General features: G+C 46.4%; 1 protein-coding gene across 2 annotated transcripts in view; it reads left to right on the top strand.

Moving 5' to 3' along the window:
- The first annotated feature begins 2,574 nt into the window (after positions 1-2,574).
- The window catches only part of LOC118302774 (aggrecan core protein-like), a 16,159-nt gene continuing 803 nt past the window's right edge, over positions 2,575-17,930 (top strand). The window contains exons 1-19 of one of the 2 annotated variants that reach the window (XM_047331722.1): positions 2,575-2,700; positions 5,257-5,351; positions 5,456-5,547; positions 5,671-5,962; positions 6,087-6,261; positions 6,765-6,892; positions 6,997-7,290; positions 7,416-7,718; positions 7,818-7,992; positions 8,080-8,207; positions 8,301-8,594; positions 8,686-8,784; positions 8,889-10,763; positions 11,511-11,588; positions 14,476-14,634; positions 14,733-14,815; positions 14,974-15,118; positions 15,338-15,520; positions 16,446-17,930. The exon at positions 16,446-17,930 is cut by the window's right edge and continues 803 nt beyond it. In XM_047331722.1, the coding sequence (XP_047187678.1) occupies positions 5,264-5,351; positions 5,456-5,547; positions 5,671-5,962; positions 6,087-6,261; positions 6,765-6,892; positions 6,997-7,290; positions 7,416-7,718; positions 7,818-7,992; positions 8,080-8,207; positions 8,301-8,594; positions 8,686-8,784; positions 8,889-10,763; positions 11,511-11,588; positions 14,476-14,634; positions 14,733-14,815; positions 14,974-15,118; positions 15,338-15,520; positions 16,446-16,501 (4,647 nt within the window). In that variant the 5' untranslated portion in view covers positions 2,575-2,700; positions 5,257-5,263 and the 3' untranslated portion in view covers positions 16,502-17,930. The other variant, XM_047331723.1, reaches the window with a different exon arrangement.

The raw sequence follows: 17,930 nt of genomic DNA, 5'->3' as shown, positions 1-17,930 counted from the left end.
ATATATGTATATATATGTATATATATCAACACTAGACCCAAATTTGAGAACACAGGGCACACAATCAAAACTGTTTTCTAGTTTGAAACATCAATACAACTATAAACTGAGACGACCTTCAGTCTCATGAATGAAAGGGAACTGTCCGCTCATGGATTCAGGCGAAACTCTGCCGTCGATCCGTCGTCAACTTACCGAAAACACAAATATCACCGGCCTCCGAACAGCCACAGACGCATGAATAAACCCACAGTTCACTGTCGTTTCCTGAGGTGGAGCCGGAGTGAGAACGCCGGGACGTCGTTCACCCGCTCTGTGAATGTCGGCATCTGTCAATTCTTTTGAAGCGGATTTGCCGACGAGATCATTTCATTTGTAAATGTTGCTGCTTTGGCTCTGACGCAGCCGCAGTCACGACTCTCTGGACTTTAGGACTTTATCAACGTCCGTGTTTGTTTGATCAAGTCCAGAGTCGGAATCAGAAACAGCTTTATTGGCCCAGCGTGAGTAAACCTGGAAGGAATTAGAGTCCGGTTTCCACAAAAGATGAACATAGAGATGAAGATTTAGTGATTATGTACAGTTATAAACATATAATATAGAAAAAAACATGTGTAACAAAATGTGTATATACACACATAAATATATATATATATATATATATATATATATATATATATATATATATATTTATGTATAAAAATGAGAGCAAGGCAGCTGATAGCTCCCTGCACACTGAAATGTTCTGTGAAATAAAAACGTGCTTTCAGGCGTTTCAACAAAGTTTTGTGTTATTTCAGTTGACACCTTTTGAGACTTTTTTGCTGCAGACAAATGTCAGGTTTCAAATATCTTTTAGATGAGTAATAATCGTTATCGGCCATGTGGGCCGACCCCTGGCCTCAGATGTAGTGTACAGCCTCTCACCACAGTTCACAGCGGAGCGAGCGAGCGTTCAAGTGATGTAAGGTGATTTCACCGTCACTGGGAAAAAAGCACAAAAGGTCGCCGAGGACAGGAACATGTGCTGCCGCTGCCGCTGCTGGAAATCCAGCATCACCGTCATTACGTCCACTTAAACGCCACCACGACTCCCATTATGAGCTAAGTGGGTTCATATGTACCAGGAGCTGCGTCGTGCTCTGTAATGGCCGTTTCCTGCCCGGCGAGCGCGCAGCTCCCTGGTGCCTGGCTCAAAGAGCAGCTTTGTCTCCTGTTGGATTATTGTCCTTTTTTTCTCCCTGAGTGAAAGTGAGCAGGCGGAGAGACGTTAGAGGGGCGAGGAGGGATCAAGTGAATCTGAAGAGACCAGAGGTGAGAGAGGGAGAACAGAGCAGGGAATCATACCTGGGGCTTTTTATATTATGAATCTGATTCAGTCTGATTTCATTATGTTCTCGTAGTTTCTGATAGTGGATGAAAATAAAAGGATACAGAGCAATAAGGCCATTACAAACTTTCTACTGAGGCAAGACAGACATCCATCCATCCATCCATCCATCCATCCAATCCATCCATCCATCCATCCATCCATCCAATCCATCCATCCATCCATCCAATCCATCCATCCAATCCATCCATCCATCCATCCATCCATCCATCCAATCCATCCATCCATCCATCCATCCATCCAATCCATCTATCCATCCATCCATCCATCCAACCATCCATCCATCCATCCAACCATTCATCCAACCATCCTTCCATCCATCCATCCAACCATCCATCCATCCACCCATCCAACCATCCACCCAACCATCCATCCATCTATCCATCCAACCATTCATCCATCCATCCAGCCATCCATCCATCCATCCATCCAACTATCCATCCATCCATCATCCATCCATACCAAGCATCCATCCATCCATCCAACCATTCATCCATCCAGCCATTCATCCAACCATCCATTTATCCATCCATCCTTCCATCCATCCAGCCATAGTTCAGAGATGGTCGACCTGTCTGATACATAACAATTAATTAAAGATACTGAAGTTATTAAAAAGTGATGTGAGAGAATTAGAAGTTTATGATAAACGACCCTGACTGGACCATCCCCCCCCTCCTTCCTTCATCACCTCCAGCAAACGACTCCTGAATGACAGACACACCCACCAACGTTTTCCTCCAAAATAAAAGCAGAGAACATTTGACCTTTTAAAAAAAAGACAAGTCCCAACAACAGGAACCATAGAATCCCACAAAGAGCCTGTCACTCGAACGCACCGTAACAACACAATGTATGGTGAAGTGAGTTCAAGTGATGAACAAAGTGTCCCTTAAAAAAAAAATCCCAGCTGATTTTACTGCAAATATGAACAAAGGAAAGACATGAAAAATAAGAATGAATTTAAAAATGAGTTTAATTTTGAGAATGAATGGTAAAACGTGGCAAAATCCATCATGTCAGCAGTTTTAGATGATTACCATTACCACTTCTACCACACTCCTCCAAATTCTAAATCCAGTTTATGAAAATTCAATTAATAGGAATCAGTGTGCTTTTATTTTGAAAGCAGTAGTCAGAGCCCCTCACACTTGACAGCAGTGTTTCCCCCTCTGAGGTTGGACCGTCAGACCTGGGCGAGCATCGTCCTGAGCTGCGTGACTCACTGGGACTTTAACACTCACAACCTGGCAACCCGGAGCTCAGCCGACCCCCAGAGAACACACACAGAGGAAGAGTTCCTGCAACAGGTCAGGAAGATTAATCTTTGTTTGGGTTTATTCTGTCAAAATTGTTTAAAGTAACAAGGTTCGGGTGATATCACACCTACAGTATGTGTGTGTTTATGTTTATTTTTTACCATATCCTCATCTACATTCCGTCACTGTGTCGTATGAAGGTTGTGAAGATTTGACTTTGTCTGGAAAAACTGGAAAAATATGAGTTTTCAATGGTTGAACTCTTTTCTACAGCCCAGGATTCATATTCCATCTTGTCGTTTTTGTTTTTGGTTGTTTTGTCCTCATTATGAGTTAATTTGCTTCAGAGAGAAATTTAAAGTTAATATATGCAAGGACATTAGAGTTTTTTCAATTTGTGGTTTCTACTGGAAACTGGAAAATTCATATCTCAGCGTAATTTCTATATACTGTATCTGAAAAGGGATGAAATCAGGATAAGAGTAGAAAAAAAAATATTGAACTAAAACATGATAGCAGACAAACTTTGTGCCAAAATGATCTTTCTGTGTACGTCCACGGGACATAAAGTGGCACAAAGTCACTTTCAATTCAATTCGAAGCAGATTTAAAAACAGCTCGGATGAAAAGTTCTGCAGAAAGTTATTAAAATCTATGAACTCTAACTAAATGAAGTCACAAAATATCCCTATAGGAGTATTTCAGGAATAATCTAAACAAATAGGGAGGTGTGTTCGATGTGTTTCACAGCGTCTCTGGACTGTAAATGATCATATTTGGTGTAAAACTGATGGGACACGTTCGAAGTCATGTCCTGTAGATGTACAGGTGAGGACCACAGGGCACCTTTGCCCTCCTGCCACTCGAGGCTCCTGCCACTCGAGGCTCCTGCCTGAATGCGAGCAGTGTTGGGGACGTGATGGAGAGGCCTGGACGCCGGGGGCCCACGCCTCGGCTGTTGACACAGGCCCCGGTGTCGTCAGAGCTGCCATAACCCCGGCTCCAGGGGGGGAAACAGATCGGGGTCTTGTGGGCCCCGGAGCCTCTGTGGGAGTGGACCTCACCGCAGCGGCTGAATGAGCGCAGTGTCGGAGGCCGGCCGCCGAACCTCGGCTGCTACAACGCCACACCTCAGGCCCTGAGGAGACACCGCCCCTCCCCATGTTTCACGCACTTTACAAAGTGTTGTCAAGAAAAGGACGTTGAGGCCCCTTCTCTGACTGACTTCACCGGGAGACATGTTGAATAATCGGCAGAAGAAGACTCGGACATTCACTAGAATTATAACTTGTTAAGCTCCAAGTCAAACGTCGTGTCTTTGTTCATCGATCGGATGTCATCAACCGATGGTGGAAAAGAGCTAATAAATATTGATATTTTTGTTTATTTGTATAAAAGTAGAAAAACATCACATACTCCAACGCCACGTGTGAACCTTACTTTAAAATTGAATTCTTTAATAGCACATTGTGCTCAAGGTATCAAAGGGTAAAAAGCATTTATATATTTATTTATATGTATAAATATGAATAAAGATGCCTCAAAACAATGGTAGTATATCAGCTGGTATAGTTTAGTGGGTGACACCGCTGCATTTGGAACTTAAGTTTGCGGTTTGACTCCTGGTCGGGGCACTGGATATTAATATATTATATCAGTCCTATTACCTCTGATATGAGTCCAATATCAATGTTTGTCAGTCACTTCATCAGTAAAATTAATGTAATTTCAATGTTATATGTAAATGTGGACAGAAATAATCTGTTGTTCGTATAAAATCTTCATCTTTTTAAACGTAGCAAAAAGTAGAAAGCGGCATTAAACGAAAAAACTAAAGTATTCAGTTGATATACAAGTACAGTTAAAGTGTAGTTAAAGGACAGGTTTATATTTCATTTGAAATGATTTTTCATCATCAGAAGAAGGGGGATGTGTAACTGAATCATAAAAGTATAATATATATATAAACATATACTGGAGCTTATTTACTTGTGAGAGAACTGGAGCTGCTTGTTTCCCTGTGGGGGAAACTACGAGTTGGACAGTGAGTCATCACTGACGAACATCGTCACGGCGATGTGTGTGTGTGTGTGTGTGTGTGTGTGTGTTGGACGGTCGTCTGGGAAAAATGCAGCTGCTGTGTAACTTCTGACTTCTGCGGAGGAAAACTGGAATCATGTCTGTTTGGGAGAAGGTGGAACGTCCAGCTTCACTTTCCCAAACCGGGAGAAGAAGACGTGTTGACGTGTTGACGTGTTGACGTGTTGACGTGTTGACGTGTTGAGCAGACGTTCAGAACACTGTTCACACTGTGCGATCACTGGAAGCTTGGCCGCATGAATTCCATGAGTGAATCTTTTGAAAGAAACGACAACTCACCTTTGTTCGTTTAATCTGCACAATATCAAATAGGAGATTACAAATATGAAAATGGTCAAGCAAAACTTCTCTAAAAGGTTCAATCTTCCAATATTGACGTGATGCGATGACAATGTTCATCCAGTATTTTTTTATAAACCATAAGGCCGACAGAAAAAATGAATGGTGGAGCGGATGACGTTTGTCGTTTATTTCTTCATTTTGCTCATGTTCTTTGTTAATTTTCAGGTAGAATATGATACGGTGGACTGTGCTGCTGTCTGCGTGTCTGAGTGTCATCTCGGCAACGCTGGACTATGTTTACGAGGAACACTCCTTCATGGGTGAGATCTCTGATCCTCTGATGCTTTTCATGATTCTTACATCTAAAGAGTCGTGTTTTGGTCGGATTGAGTGAGCGTGTTGACGTCTTTCTCTCTTGTCACAGACCCGGAGGATGTGCTGAGTCTGAGCATTCCTCTGGAGGGGCCGCAGCGCCCTCTACTGGGGGAAACGTTGGTGCTGCCGTGTTACTTTGAGGTGGGTAGATTTGAGCCTTTGCCAAAGTTCGTTTGATGGAGGAGGATTGGTAGGCAACCTACACTCAGAAGTCTTTATTGTTTAATGTGTTGGTGAGGGCTGCTGTTGCTGTGTCCCGTGTAGGACCACACCGTCCCAGACCCTGGAGCTCCCACCATCGCTCCCCTCGCTCATCGCATCAAGTGGAGCCTCGTCACAAAAGAAAAAGTCACGACCATCCTCGTGGCCTTGGAAGGTGAGGTGCGTGTCACCGAGAGTTACCTGGACAGAGTTCACCTGGTGGGATACCCCAGAACCCCAACGGACGCCAGCATCAAGATTTCCGAGCTGCGGTCCAGTGACACGGGCGTGTATCGCTGTGAGGTCCAGCACGGCATCGAGGACAACCACGACATCGTCCACGTGCAGGTTCAAGGTTCGTGAAGGGGTTCACTGACCATTGAGACATCTTCACCTCATCGACGTTCAGATGGGTTCAGCCGACCTTCGGTTTGGGGTGTCCCCTACCTTTAAACTCAAGTGCTCGTTTACCTCCCCAGGTATTGTGTTCCACTACCGAGCCATCATGGGTCGCTACAGTCTGACTTTTGAGAAAGCGATGGCGGCGTGCACCCAGAACAGCGCAGTCATGGCTTCACCTGAACAGCTCCAAGCCGCCTACGACGATGGTTTCCACCAGTGTGACGCCGGCTGGCTCTCCGATCACACAGTCAGGTCGGTTGTCATGAGATGGGCATCAACTCTCCACTACCTCTGTTATAACACAGTGAGGACACATGGCTTCATCTACTGGCCAAAATAAAGGGCCAGCAAATAAACAGCAATTGTTCTCACAAAATACCCTTCGAATTTGTTTTTGACACTGTTAATGGACCATGTGGGTAGTTTTGCATGTTTTGAATGTTTTCATGTTAGCATCAAAGACACCTTTTTTTTAAGGACGCCCACGTTTTCCATTAATTTGAAGAGCAAGTCGAATTTCAAAGACACAGCACTCGCTTTGGATAAATGTGTATAGTGGAATCTCAGATGGTTTAGTTGAGTAAAATTTTTAATAAATCTGTGCAGCAGTGAGGACATTGGATTCAGTCCGTATTAACCTTAAATTTCTTCAACCTGCTGCACAACAATCACGAAAAAATGCGACTGATAAACTTGAAAACTGTATTGTTTTATCTTACTTGCATTAACAAAACTCATTTTCATTTTAACACCAGGTACCCGATCCGTGATCCTCGTGTGAACTGCTACGGTGACAAAGAGGATCTGCCAGGGGTCAGGACATACGGAGTGAGAGAACTCAATGAGACTTACGATGTCTACTGCTTCGCAGAGAATATGACAGGTACGCTAAGCTGGGCTCTGCTTGAAGTTTAGTATTTGTATTTTAAGCTTATTCCTTCAGTATTTCACTCGTTAATTTTAATAAACCTCTCTCACCTGATACAGGCAGAGTTTTCTACACTGCTTCTGCAGAGAAGTTCAGCTTCTCTGAGGCCGCGGCGGCGTGCTCCAATCAGGGAGCTCAGCTGGCCACCACAGGTCAGCTCTACCTGGCGTGGCAGGGCGGGATGGACGTCTGTAACGCCGGCTGGCTGGGGGACAGGAGCGTCCGCTATCCCATCAACATCCGTCGGCCGCAGTGCGGAGGGGGTCTGCTGGGAGTGCGAACCGTTTACCTCCACACAAACCAGACAGGATACCCATTTCCTGACTCCCGCTATGACTGCTTCTGCTACACAGGTAGACCATCACTACTAAAGATACTGAAAGTTCTGCTCTGCATATGCACTGATATCTCCAACAGTCAGAGATTCTTACGCCAAGAGATTTCGTTTTTTCATACGTATCTCCTCCTCCATCTTCAGAATCCCCTGATGAGGAGGGTTCGGGTATCATAGAAGAGGGAAGTGGCGTGCTGAGTGTTACCACGGTGACACAGAGCCCAGAGGTGTTCTTCATGAGGACGACCACAGAGAGCGAGGCGGTCGGAGAGGTGGAGACTCAGCAACCCACCGTTGTGGACTTCACTTACACCGAGAGCCCCACCCAGCTGCCGTTGCCTCAGCCGCCCAACGTCACTGAGCTCATCACTGACCTGATAGAGTCAGTGACCGCCCGGCCCGACGTAGGAAGGGAACCCTGCAAAGTCTTTGTGATGCCCCCGACTGGTCAGTAATAGAGCTGCAGACGCACCTAATGTAACGCTAGTAAAAATATTCAAAAAATCTTTCCACAACAGAAGCATTCTCTCTCGTTTCTGTATGCAGGCGTGGTCTTCCATTACCGCTCAGGCTCTGGTCGCTATGCGTTCACCTTCGTTGAGGCTCAGCTGGCCTGTCAGAGTGTCGGCGCCTCCATCGCCACACCAGAGCAGCTGCAGGCGGCGTACCAGGCTGGATACCACCAGTGTGATGCAGGATGGTTACTGGACCAGACTGTAAGGTGACGCTGAAATGTGTTTTCAGAGCAGGTAACAAGATTCCCGTCCTTCACATGATTTAAAAGCTCATCACATTTGCTCTTTTTTAGGTATCCCATTGTTTTCCCTCGAGATAAGTGCGCTGGAGATCTGGGAGTTAAACCCGGAGTTCGGTCTTATGGTTTGAGGCCAGCTCATGAGAGATATGATGTGTATTGCTACATTGATGGGCTCAAGGGTATGAAATACATTGTTTTGCTTGAAAAACGAACCACCCACTAGCACATAAAAGCCCAGAGACACCAACATCTCTTCCACGTCTGCTCCTCAGGTGAGGTTTTCCATGTGGGATCTGCTGAGGGTTTCACCTTTGACGAGGCTTCTTCTAGCTGTCGAGATCAAAACGCTGTACTGGCCTCCACCGGAGAGCTTTATGCAGCCTGGAGAATGGGTTACGACAAGTGCCGTGCTGGCTGGCTAGTAGATCGTAGTGTCCGTTATCCCATCAACAACCCCCGTGCGGAGTGTGGAGCAGGGAAAACGGGAGTGCACACGTTGTACGCTCATCCCAACCAGACACGCTTCCCTGAACAAAACGCCACATTCGATGCATACTGTTTCAGAGGTAAGCACTTACCTGTTGATATGCTCAATCATTTGTCAAATGTAATTCATTCACCATTCACCATTTTCCTTTTATTGTGTAATTCCTGCAGCTGACTTTCAACTCATTGCAAATGAAACTGGACTGAACATCACAGACATCCAGGAGGCCCTCCTAAACCTGACATCCATTACTGATTTGTTGAGGCCTGGTAAGCTCAAATTCAATCCTGTACAAATTACTTTTTTAACCGCTGATATATCCCTTTCGTTTACCACATTGCTCATGCTTTCTCTATTATATCTCTTTTTTTAGCTGTTCCCTCTATCGTCACGCCCATCCCTGTGGAGATATCAGGCTCTGGTTCAGGCTCAGCAGACTTCGGTTCAGGGTCTGCAATTGATACTGCTTCTGGGGGTCACTCTGGAGAGATGCCTGGCTCTGGCGACCTCTCTGGTTCTGGAGACCAGGTTACGTCTGGAGACTTGTCTGGCTCGGGAGACCTCTCTGGTTCTGGAGACCAGGTTACGTCTGGAGATCTGTCAGGTTCTGGAGACCTTTCTGGTTCTGGAGACCAGGTTATCTCTGGAGATCTATCAGGTTCTGGAGACCTCTCTGGTTCTGGAGACCAGGTTACGTCTGGAGACTTGTCTGGCTCTGGAGACCTCTCTGGTTCTGGAGACCAGGTAACGTCTGGAGACTTGTCTGGCTCTGGGGACCTCTCTGGTTCTGGAGACCAGGTAACGTCTGGAGACTTATCTGGCTCTGGAGTCATCTCTGGTTCTGGAGACCAGGTTATCTCTGGAGATCTGTCAGGTTCTGGAGACCTCTCTGGTTCCGGAGACCAGGTTATCTCTGGAGATCTCTCTGGCTCCGGAGACCTTTCTGGTTCTGGAGACCAGGTTGTCTCTGGAAATCAGTCTGGTTCTGGAGAACTGGCTGGTATTGCTAGTGCTGACTGGCCTAGTGGAGAATCTGGTCTTAGTAGCACTGATGCGTCTGGATCTGGTCTTGGTGGAGAAGAATCCGGAATTGCTGTTGTTTTTTCAGGCTTCGACAGCATTGCCTCTGGAGAGGGCTCAGTTTCAGGACTACAAGAAGCTGGAGAGGGGAGCACAGGAATTCTGATCTTCCCTCCATCTGAAGCAGGCTCTGGAGCGTTCAGTGGTAGTGGGGACCTGTCTGGATCTGGCCCTGGATCTGGGTTTAGCTCTGCGGACAGTGGCTTGTCCACAGAAACCTCTGGAGAAAGTGGACAATTCTCTGGCATGCCGTCTGGTTTCATCACCAGCCAGGACTTTTCTGGGTTCAGCGGTTTCCCATCAGGATCGTCCTCTGGAAGTGCAAGTGGACATTCAGGAGAGTTTTCGGGAAGTGGAGAAGCTCAAATCTTACTGATAGATGGTGAACTGATTGATGCAACCTCTCCAATTACCCACAAGGAGTATGAGCTTGGTGGGGAACTACTGCTATTCAGTGGCTCTGGAGACATTTCAGGATCTGGGATGCTCAGTGGCGATCACAGTGGCTCGGCTTCAGGAAGTGACTCAGGGTTCTTTTCAGGTGTGACATTTGTGGGGTCAGGGTTTACTGAGCTTACAGGGTCATCCTCCGGAGAGCAGGAGGCCTCTGGGTTTTTACTTTACAGCTCTGGACAGGGAAGTGGTGGACATTTGTCTGGATTTGGAAGCTCAAGTTTCATCTCTGGATCCGGATCAGGAATGTCTGGATCAGGAATGTCAGGATCTGAGTCCTCTACAAGCGGAGAAGGTAGCGTTACATTCTTGACTGGGGATTTCTTGACAGAGGTGTCCGGAGACGCTACACTGTCCATGGAGCTCGGACAAGGGTCGGTGGTGTACAGCGGAGAAGGAAGCAGTAGCAGCAGTGGCTTCTACTCTGGCAGCGGTGACGACACATCCACAACCAGCGGCATCTCCTCAGGACTTTCTTCTGGAGGTGTCCCGCAGGTTGTGCTGCCCTCTCCAACCAGTGAATTGACATTCACAGAGAGTACAGCAGGACCAGAGGAGGCCCTTGTGGGGGCTCTCGTATCACAGACCCCTGAGGATGTCTACGTGACCTATGGCCCTGCACTTGCCCCCGCAGGACTGGCTGCTCCTCCCACTGTAGCTACTCTAGCCTCGATGCAGACACCAGGCGTTGTGGGAACAACTGACAAAGTAGAAGGTATGCTGACCTCTTCTTTAATCTTTATATTATCTCTCACTGCTTGTATGGTAATTCTTCTTTTGTTTGTCACCTTGTATTCTATGAAATCGTGACATAGTGTGTATTGCTTTGCAAGCTTTGGCCAATATGGTAAGTTTATATACAGAGGATTTCTGATAATTGCCTTATGGCTGAAACCAGTCAGAGATTAAAAACAATCAAAGATTCACTGGTTCAAGCCACTAAGGTGATTCTTGAGCTGAGTGAAACTGTAATGGACATGTTTCACAAATCATAGACTGCATTAGCTAGTTGATAACGGACAAGACCAACAACAAAAATAATACATTGTTTTTACAATCCATGTCCATTAACAAAAAAACTGTATTCCCAGCACTTGGTAGTTACTGTACATTAACTCTAGATTTGTGCAAAGATGTGGAAATAGTTGATAGAAATTATATTCTACTGTGGTACAAATCTGTCAGTCAGAATTTTTTTAGCAAGTTTGCTGATGACACACCTTTGTTCATTCTGAATTCATAACAAAACAGATCAACGTCCTGTGCTGAAAAACTTTGAAGACTTTCACGTCAGACTTATTTTAACACTATCCATGTGTTAAGAAAAGTATACAGTTCAAAAATACTTAAGACAAGTTCATGATACCACAGCTTTGATGACATTGTGACACCACACGTTCAGATGAAACTCGGAAGACGTGTATGAATCCTTCGTGTCTGAATCCTTGCACCTGTTTGTCAGGTGGCTCAGACCCGTGTGATCCAAACCCCTGTGGTGCCGCTTCATGTACAGTAGAGGACGGAGCTGCTCTCTGCCACGGTGAGTCACAAACCGCTGGCATGTGCCTCTGTGTTTTCACTCTTCTCCTTTCTTTCTCTGAAAAAATACTGAATTCATGATTGTGTTATGGAGATTATTTGTGTCTCTGATGTCTTTATTCTTGAACATCTTGCATGTTATATATTGTTGATCTGCATTTAATCAGCTTGTCACTTCAAGTTACAGTTTCAGATAAACATTTAACGGAATGTGATTTATATTATATTCACTGTTTATGACAAATCTTTGTTTCTCTCCCTGCTGTTCTGTCCTGGTGTGTTTTGCGTCCGATGTTTTTTGTTCGTCCCATTTCTGTTCTGTTTTTATTTTGCATCTGTGTCTGGCTATGGGTCTCCGTGTGTTCGTGCGGCAGGTTTGAATCTCAAGGTGTTCGTCAAATATCTATCGGGTCCGCTGTGAGATTGTGCAGTCGCTGTGTGTCACGTGTGTTTAATCACAACGGTCTCCACCGTCTGCGTGTTGTTTTTGGTGTTGCTACGCCAGTTCGCCCGCCGCCTCCGCTCTGCTGTGTGCATGTTAACATCTGCATCATATGTGTGCGCTCATCCTGCTAGTTCCTCGAATACTGATGTTCTGCTGCAACTAATCACAGATTCACATGTAAACACAGATTTGGTAAATCGGTATATATCATGATTTTGTAACCTGGAAGATTTATCAAAAACAAAAGAACACACTTGACGACTCTGGATCAGACGTTGCAGCAGCTTCAGTTTTATTCACTAACTCCTCCCCCTTCCCCCCTTCACCTTGCTGGACAACCTCCCACCCCCCCCCCCCCCCCTCCACCCCCCCACGCTGAAACAGTAGTGTCACCCGCCCCCTTTTTTGCAGAGGTAGACGTGTGCCATTCCAACCCGTGTGCCAACGGAGCCACCTGTGTGGAGAGCGCAGACTCTTACAAATGCTTATGCCTGCCCAGCTACGGAGGAGAACGCTGCGAGATCGGTACGAGATCAGCTTCAGCTAATAATTACTAACTTCAAAAACAACTGACTGGCGAGAGCGAGATGCTGCACGTCACCGGCCGACGGCATCGACGCTCAAGGTCACGGGGAGACCGGAGGTGTGACCGTGAGGTCCCTGGTCCTCCCCGTGACCCAGAGCTCAAAACAATAAAAGGATCAGTTCACCCAAACAATAGTTTTTTAAAAAACATATTCCACTTCCCATGAGTGTTGTCGAGTAATGTCAGGGATTGCTCAGTGTTTCTCTGCTCACAACGCTTCGTGAAAGACCTGTCTGGAGACGGTCCGGTCAGTCCTCCGTCAGTCCTCCACGTTGCCACGGTGATTTGCCTGGAAGAGCATCACTCGGTATCGAACGAGTCTGGAGGCTCATGTAATCGAGAACACACGTGTAAAGGAATGGATTATTTAAAAAGATATGTCTGTCCTTGGTCTTGGATGTGTGTTTCTTCCAAGGCCAAGTGGCACCACATCACTTTGTGGGATCTCATCAGATGCCTTGTTAGTATCCACTCCTGGACGCTGCTGCCGCACAACAGCATCTCATTATTACAAACAAGGAATACCCATAGTGTCAAATGCCACCGTCATTAACATGAATAGCATCTGCGTCATGTGAACATTTAAAAGCTTGACTAATAGCGACAGTATTAAAGGACCGGGGGGTTAAGTGAACATTAAAGTGTTTTTTTTACTTCTCCGGATAAAACTCGTAGGCTCAACGTCCTCGGTAGGAAATGGTTCCAGCGAAAACGCAAAATGATCTCAAGGGAAAGTTCCAGTTAAAAGTGAACGGAAACCACCCCGGGTGTCTTTGCATGTCAACTGAGACGAGAGACACAGATCAGGATTCGATGAGGTCAGAGCTCCTCGGTGAGATGAGCAACAGGCCTCAGACGTCAGTCTTCTGCTTCCCTGAACGATCGGAGATCAGAGAGGACACTGGGCGGCTTGAATCCATTAAGATCAGCCATTATACATACAGATCTAGAACCCATGGTGGTAAATCTATGGACCCAGTTAGGCCCAGTTACATACTGGACCAGGTCTGACCAGGTTTTACCTGTAAAGACCTGTCGATCGTTGACCGGTGGTAAGTGATGCTTCTGCTCACGTCCTCTAACGACACCTGGGTTTCATTTCTGTTTGCCGTTGAAGTCAGTGGGATGCTGCTGAAAGCCCCGGAAGGGCTGGTGTGTCAGTGGACCTTCACTCGAGCTCAATTCAGTTTCACACACGCCAAGAGTGAAGCTCCAAGAACAAGTTTCTTGGAGCATGACGTCGTTACTGGAAAGACGCGTCAGAGGCACGTCGTATCTGGACAGTGTCAGAACTCTGTAATATGTTTTTGTAAAGTTTTGGGTGAACTGGCCCTTTTAGCATCAAATCATCAACGTGAAGCAGGAGAATGAATGAGGCCTTTGAATGTCACGCAGAGGAAATTCACGTTCGTTCATTCCCCGTCCCTCCCGGCCCAAGTGAAGCGTCATGTGTAGCTTTCCATTCTGTATTGGGACGTTTGTTTTGTTGGTCAGGATGGAGAAAAAAACTCTCCATCGTCTGGTTTATACAGGAAGCCAGACGCACTGAGGGCGGCGCAGTGGGAAAATATGTTCCTCTCTGACTCACAAAACAATCACTGTGTGCAACTGAAACACGGCGCGAAGCAGCGTCTCGACCCCGAGGCCCCGACGCCCCCGATGACAGAACGGGGAGAACGAAAGGCGCAGTCGAAGGCGCCTCGTCACCAGATACCGCGCTTTAGTTTTCCAACCCCGTTTGTACGTGCGGATGAGGAGCGATGTGACATTTGTGAGGCGTAGAAGAGAAAAGAGAACAAGAAATACACGTAGGCGAAATAAGTAAAGTCTCCACGATGTTCCCTCCCGCGGCTGCAGACGAGCAGCGGTGCGACGGCGGCTGGACCAAGTTTCAGGGGAACTGCTACCTGCACTTCTCCGACCGGGAGATGTGGCTCGACGCCGAGAGCCGCTGCCGGGACCTGAGCGCTCACCTGGTCAGCGTCGTCACCCCCGAGGAGCAGGAGTTTGTCAACTGTGAGTGCTTCGACCCCCCGGGGTCGCCGCGGGCGCGCGTGTCTGTGTCCACGTGAACTTAAAAGTGGCTCATTTCCTCCTCCGTTTCTCCGCCGCAGCCAACGCTCAGGACTACCAGTGGATCGGGCTGAACGACAAGACGGTAGAAAATGACTTCCGCTGGACAGACGGCACTCCGCTGGTGAGTGAGGGGACTGCACCCGAGTGCTGCTCGCGGAGCGGCCGCTCGTAATCCCCTAAAGTCAAGTTACTTTTACCTCCAACCGTTCTGCCCAGACGGCGCGTTTGGAATCAAGCAAGAAAAATGTGTAAATGTCGATTTCCCTTCTCGTCCTTCAGCAATTCGAGAACTGGAGGCCGAACCAGCCGGACAACTACTTCAACTCCGGAGAGGACTGCGTGGTGATGATCTGGCACGAGAACGGCCAGTGGAACGACGTGCCCTGCAACTACCACCTGCCCTTCACCTGCAAGAAAGGACCAGGTACACATCCATCTGCTTCTGACTTATAAATGATCTTTTGCAAGTGTCATTAGACCGGAGAAGAACACCGGTAAAACCCAAACACAGAGCTAAAAGAGGCTGAAAGGCTCCAGAAGTGTCAGTCCGGTAGAAGTTGGCTGACTCGTCGTAGTCTGGTAACGTTGTTTAATCACGTACAATAACTGGACACGTGACCTGACTCGTTCCCTGCGGCCTCAGTGTCGTGTGGCGCTCCGCCGGAGGTGGACAACGCTCGCATGTTTGGCACCAGGAGGGAGGAGTATCCTGTCAACGCCATTGTCCGCTATCAATGCGACCCGGGGTTCAAACAGCGCCGCCCGCCGGTGGTTCGCTGCCAAGCGGACGGGCAGTGGGAGGAGCCCCAGGTGCAGTGCACCGACGGTGAGTGAGCGCTCTCTCCGCGGACGCGGCCGAGAAAATCGACGGTGGCCCTGAAGTGCAAATCACAACGGCAAATCAAAAAATACAACAGGAAAACAGAATAGACAAACGGCAAATACAATTTCTAAAAAACGGGAAATCATAGAGACAATGGCAAATAAAAAATACGGAAAATAAAAAAACTCAACGGCAAAACAGTAAAAACAACGGAAAATTTAAAAAATGGAAAATCCAAAACAGCAAATCATAAAACGCAATGGCATATTAAAAATACGGAAAATCAAAAAAAAAACACAAGGGAAAAAAATAACGAAAAATCAAAAACAACAAATCAAGAAAACACGACGGAAATACAAAAAAAGGAAAAAAATTTAAAAATGGAAAATTTTTAAAACACAATGGCAAATTTGAAAAAAATAATAAATAAAAAAACACAAAGAAAAAATATAACAGAAAATAAAAAACGTCAAATCATAAAACACAGCGGCAAATTAAAAATACGGAAAATCCAAAAAAACATGGGAAAAAAATAACGGAAAATCAAAAACAACAAATCAAGAAAACACGACGGAAATACAAAAAAAGGAAAAAAAATTAAAAGGAGAATTTTTAAAACGCAATGGCAAATTTGAAAAAAAAAAATAAAAAAAATAACAGAAAATAAAAAACGTCAAATCATAAAACACAGCGGCAAATTTTTTTGTACGGAAATTCAAAAACAACGGAAAATTTTGAAAAATGGAAAATCAAAAAACACGACGTTGACATCAACGTCGACCAGAAAACGTGTGGTCATTTTAACAGGAACTACTCATGTGACGTTGTGATTTCCTCTTTGTCGTGGTCATGTGCACGATCGGTCACGACCAGCGCGTCGTGCTCTGACGATGACTCATCACCTCTCGTGTTCCTCCCCTCGCCGCAGCGAAAGCCAGAAGAAGGATACAGCGGAGTCCAGCAGCCGCCGGCAAACTCCACTGAGACAGGAATCAAACACCAGAAGAAGAATTGATTCTTTTTTAAAAGAACATTTACAGCACAAGAGAATCCTTTATCCATATTAGTGAAGATGACCCGGAAGGGTTTCGTTGCTGGAAGGCCCAGATGAAGATGTTCTGTCCCCCCGCCCCCGATAATATATTTGAATTAGATCATTTTATTGCTTTGAGTTTATTCTCCATTGAGTGTATTGTAATATATTTGTGTTTGCTGGGATACGTTGCGCTGTACGAGCTGCACTATCTGTGTGTTAGGAACCAAAGAAGTTGTGCGTTTGTCTCGCGTCGCACCCGTTCTCCTCTGGGTCCCGTCCGTCCCGCTGGTTCCTACCACAACAACCTTCTGTAGAGCGAAGCAACGCAACGCAGGCAACGACACCGAGTGAAAACTCTCCGTCGCGCGTCAGGGAGCTGAGGAGGATCGTGAGCACGAGAAGATTAATAACCTTCATAGAAAGATTGATTTGAACAAACCCTCCGCGGACGAAATGCCCAAAATGCTCTTTACACAAGGAGTCCCTTCGACGTCGGGGTCACAGGAGTCGTCGAGGGTGTTGAGAGGTGTCACGAGGTTTCATGAAACGTTCAGAAACTTATTAAAATTGTCTGTGGCAGACGAGAGTTGTAGAAACTGTCCGATCGTCCAACAACAATCTCAGAAGTGATATCAAGTCAAATTTACTTCCCATGTTTATTCACTTTGGGGCATATCTCATACCTGGAGCCAATGTTTCATTTCCAATCGGTGTTTGGTACCAAAGTTTGGATTTTTATTAAATAAAACACGTGAGGCACGAAACCAGCTCCAGCTGGAGACGGTTGATGAGTCTGGTGCCAACCTCACGTCTGCTCCTCCTACAGCCAGCAGGGGGCGACTAGCGTTAGCTTAGCATCAAGACATTAAAAGGGAGGGGGGGGGGGGGGGAATTCACCCGCAGTATCCCGGCTCTTCCCAAAGGTTAAAAATATCTGGCAGCCAGTGTTTTATGAAGCTCACGACTGAACAAGCTGTTCACCGGTAAATCGACAGTTTCCTGTTTTTAAGGTCGCGTCGATCCGCGTGTGTCGCCTGAAGTCTCGGAGGAGGAACCGTTCAAGAAACAGTTTAACAACTTGTTTCTGGTGTTGTTTTTTAAATGATCAAATCTGCAAATAATGTACTTCAGTAGCTGCAGAAGTGGCGGTTGGCAGATGTTTGGCCTCCGGACAGAGCCCTGCGCTGCTCCACCTGCTCCCTGCCTTTAATGATGAGGATCACGAACATTATTCAGACGTTCTCATGACACGACTCGCTGAGCGGAGCTTCACACTTCAACACGTCCAACTCTCGGCGAGGAAGCGGACGAAGATCCAAACCCATTTCCCCAAATGTCCCAAAAGAAATCCTGTACTTCCACGTCCTGCATGTTCGA

The sequence above is a fragment of the Scophthalmus maximus genome, chromosome 4 (genome assembly GCF_022379125.1).
Source record: "Scophthalmus maximus strain ysfricsl-2021 chromosome 4, ASM2237912v1, whole genome shotgun sequence".
Taxonomy (NCBI): Eukaryota; Metazoa; Chordata; class Actinopteri; order Pleuronectiformes; family Scophthalmidae; genus Scophthalmus; species Scophthalmus maximus.
The sequence above is the reverse complement of the archived record's forward strand: the minus strand, read 5'-3'. Positions and strand labels throughout refer to the sequence as shown.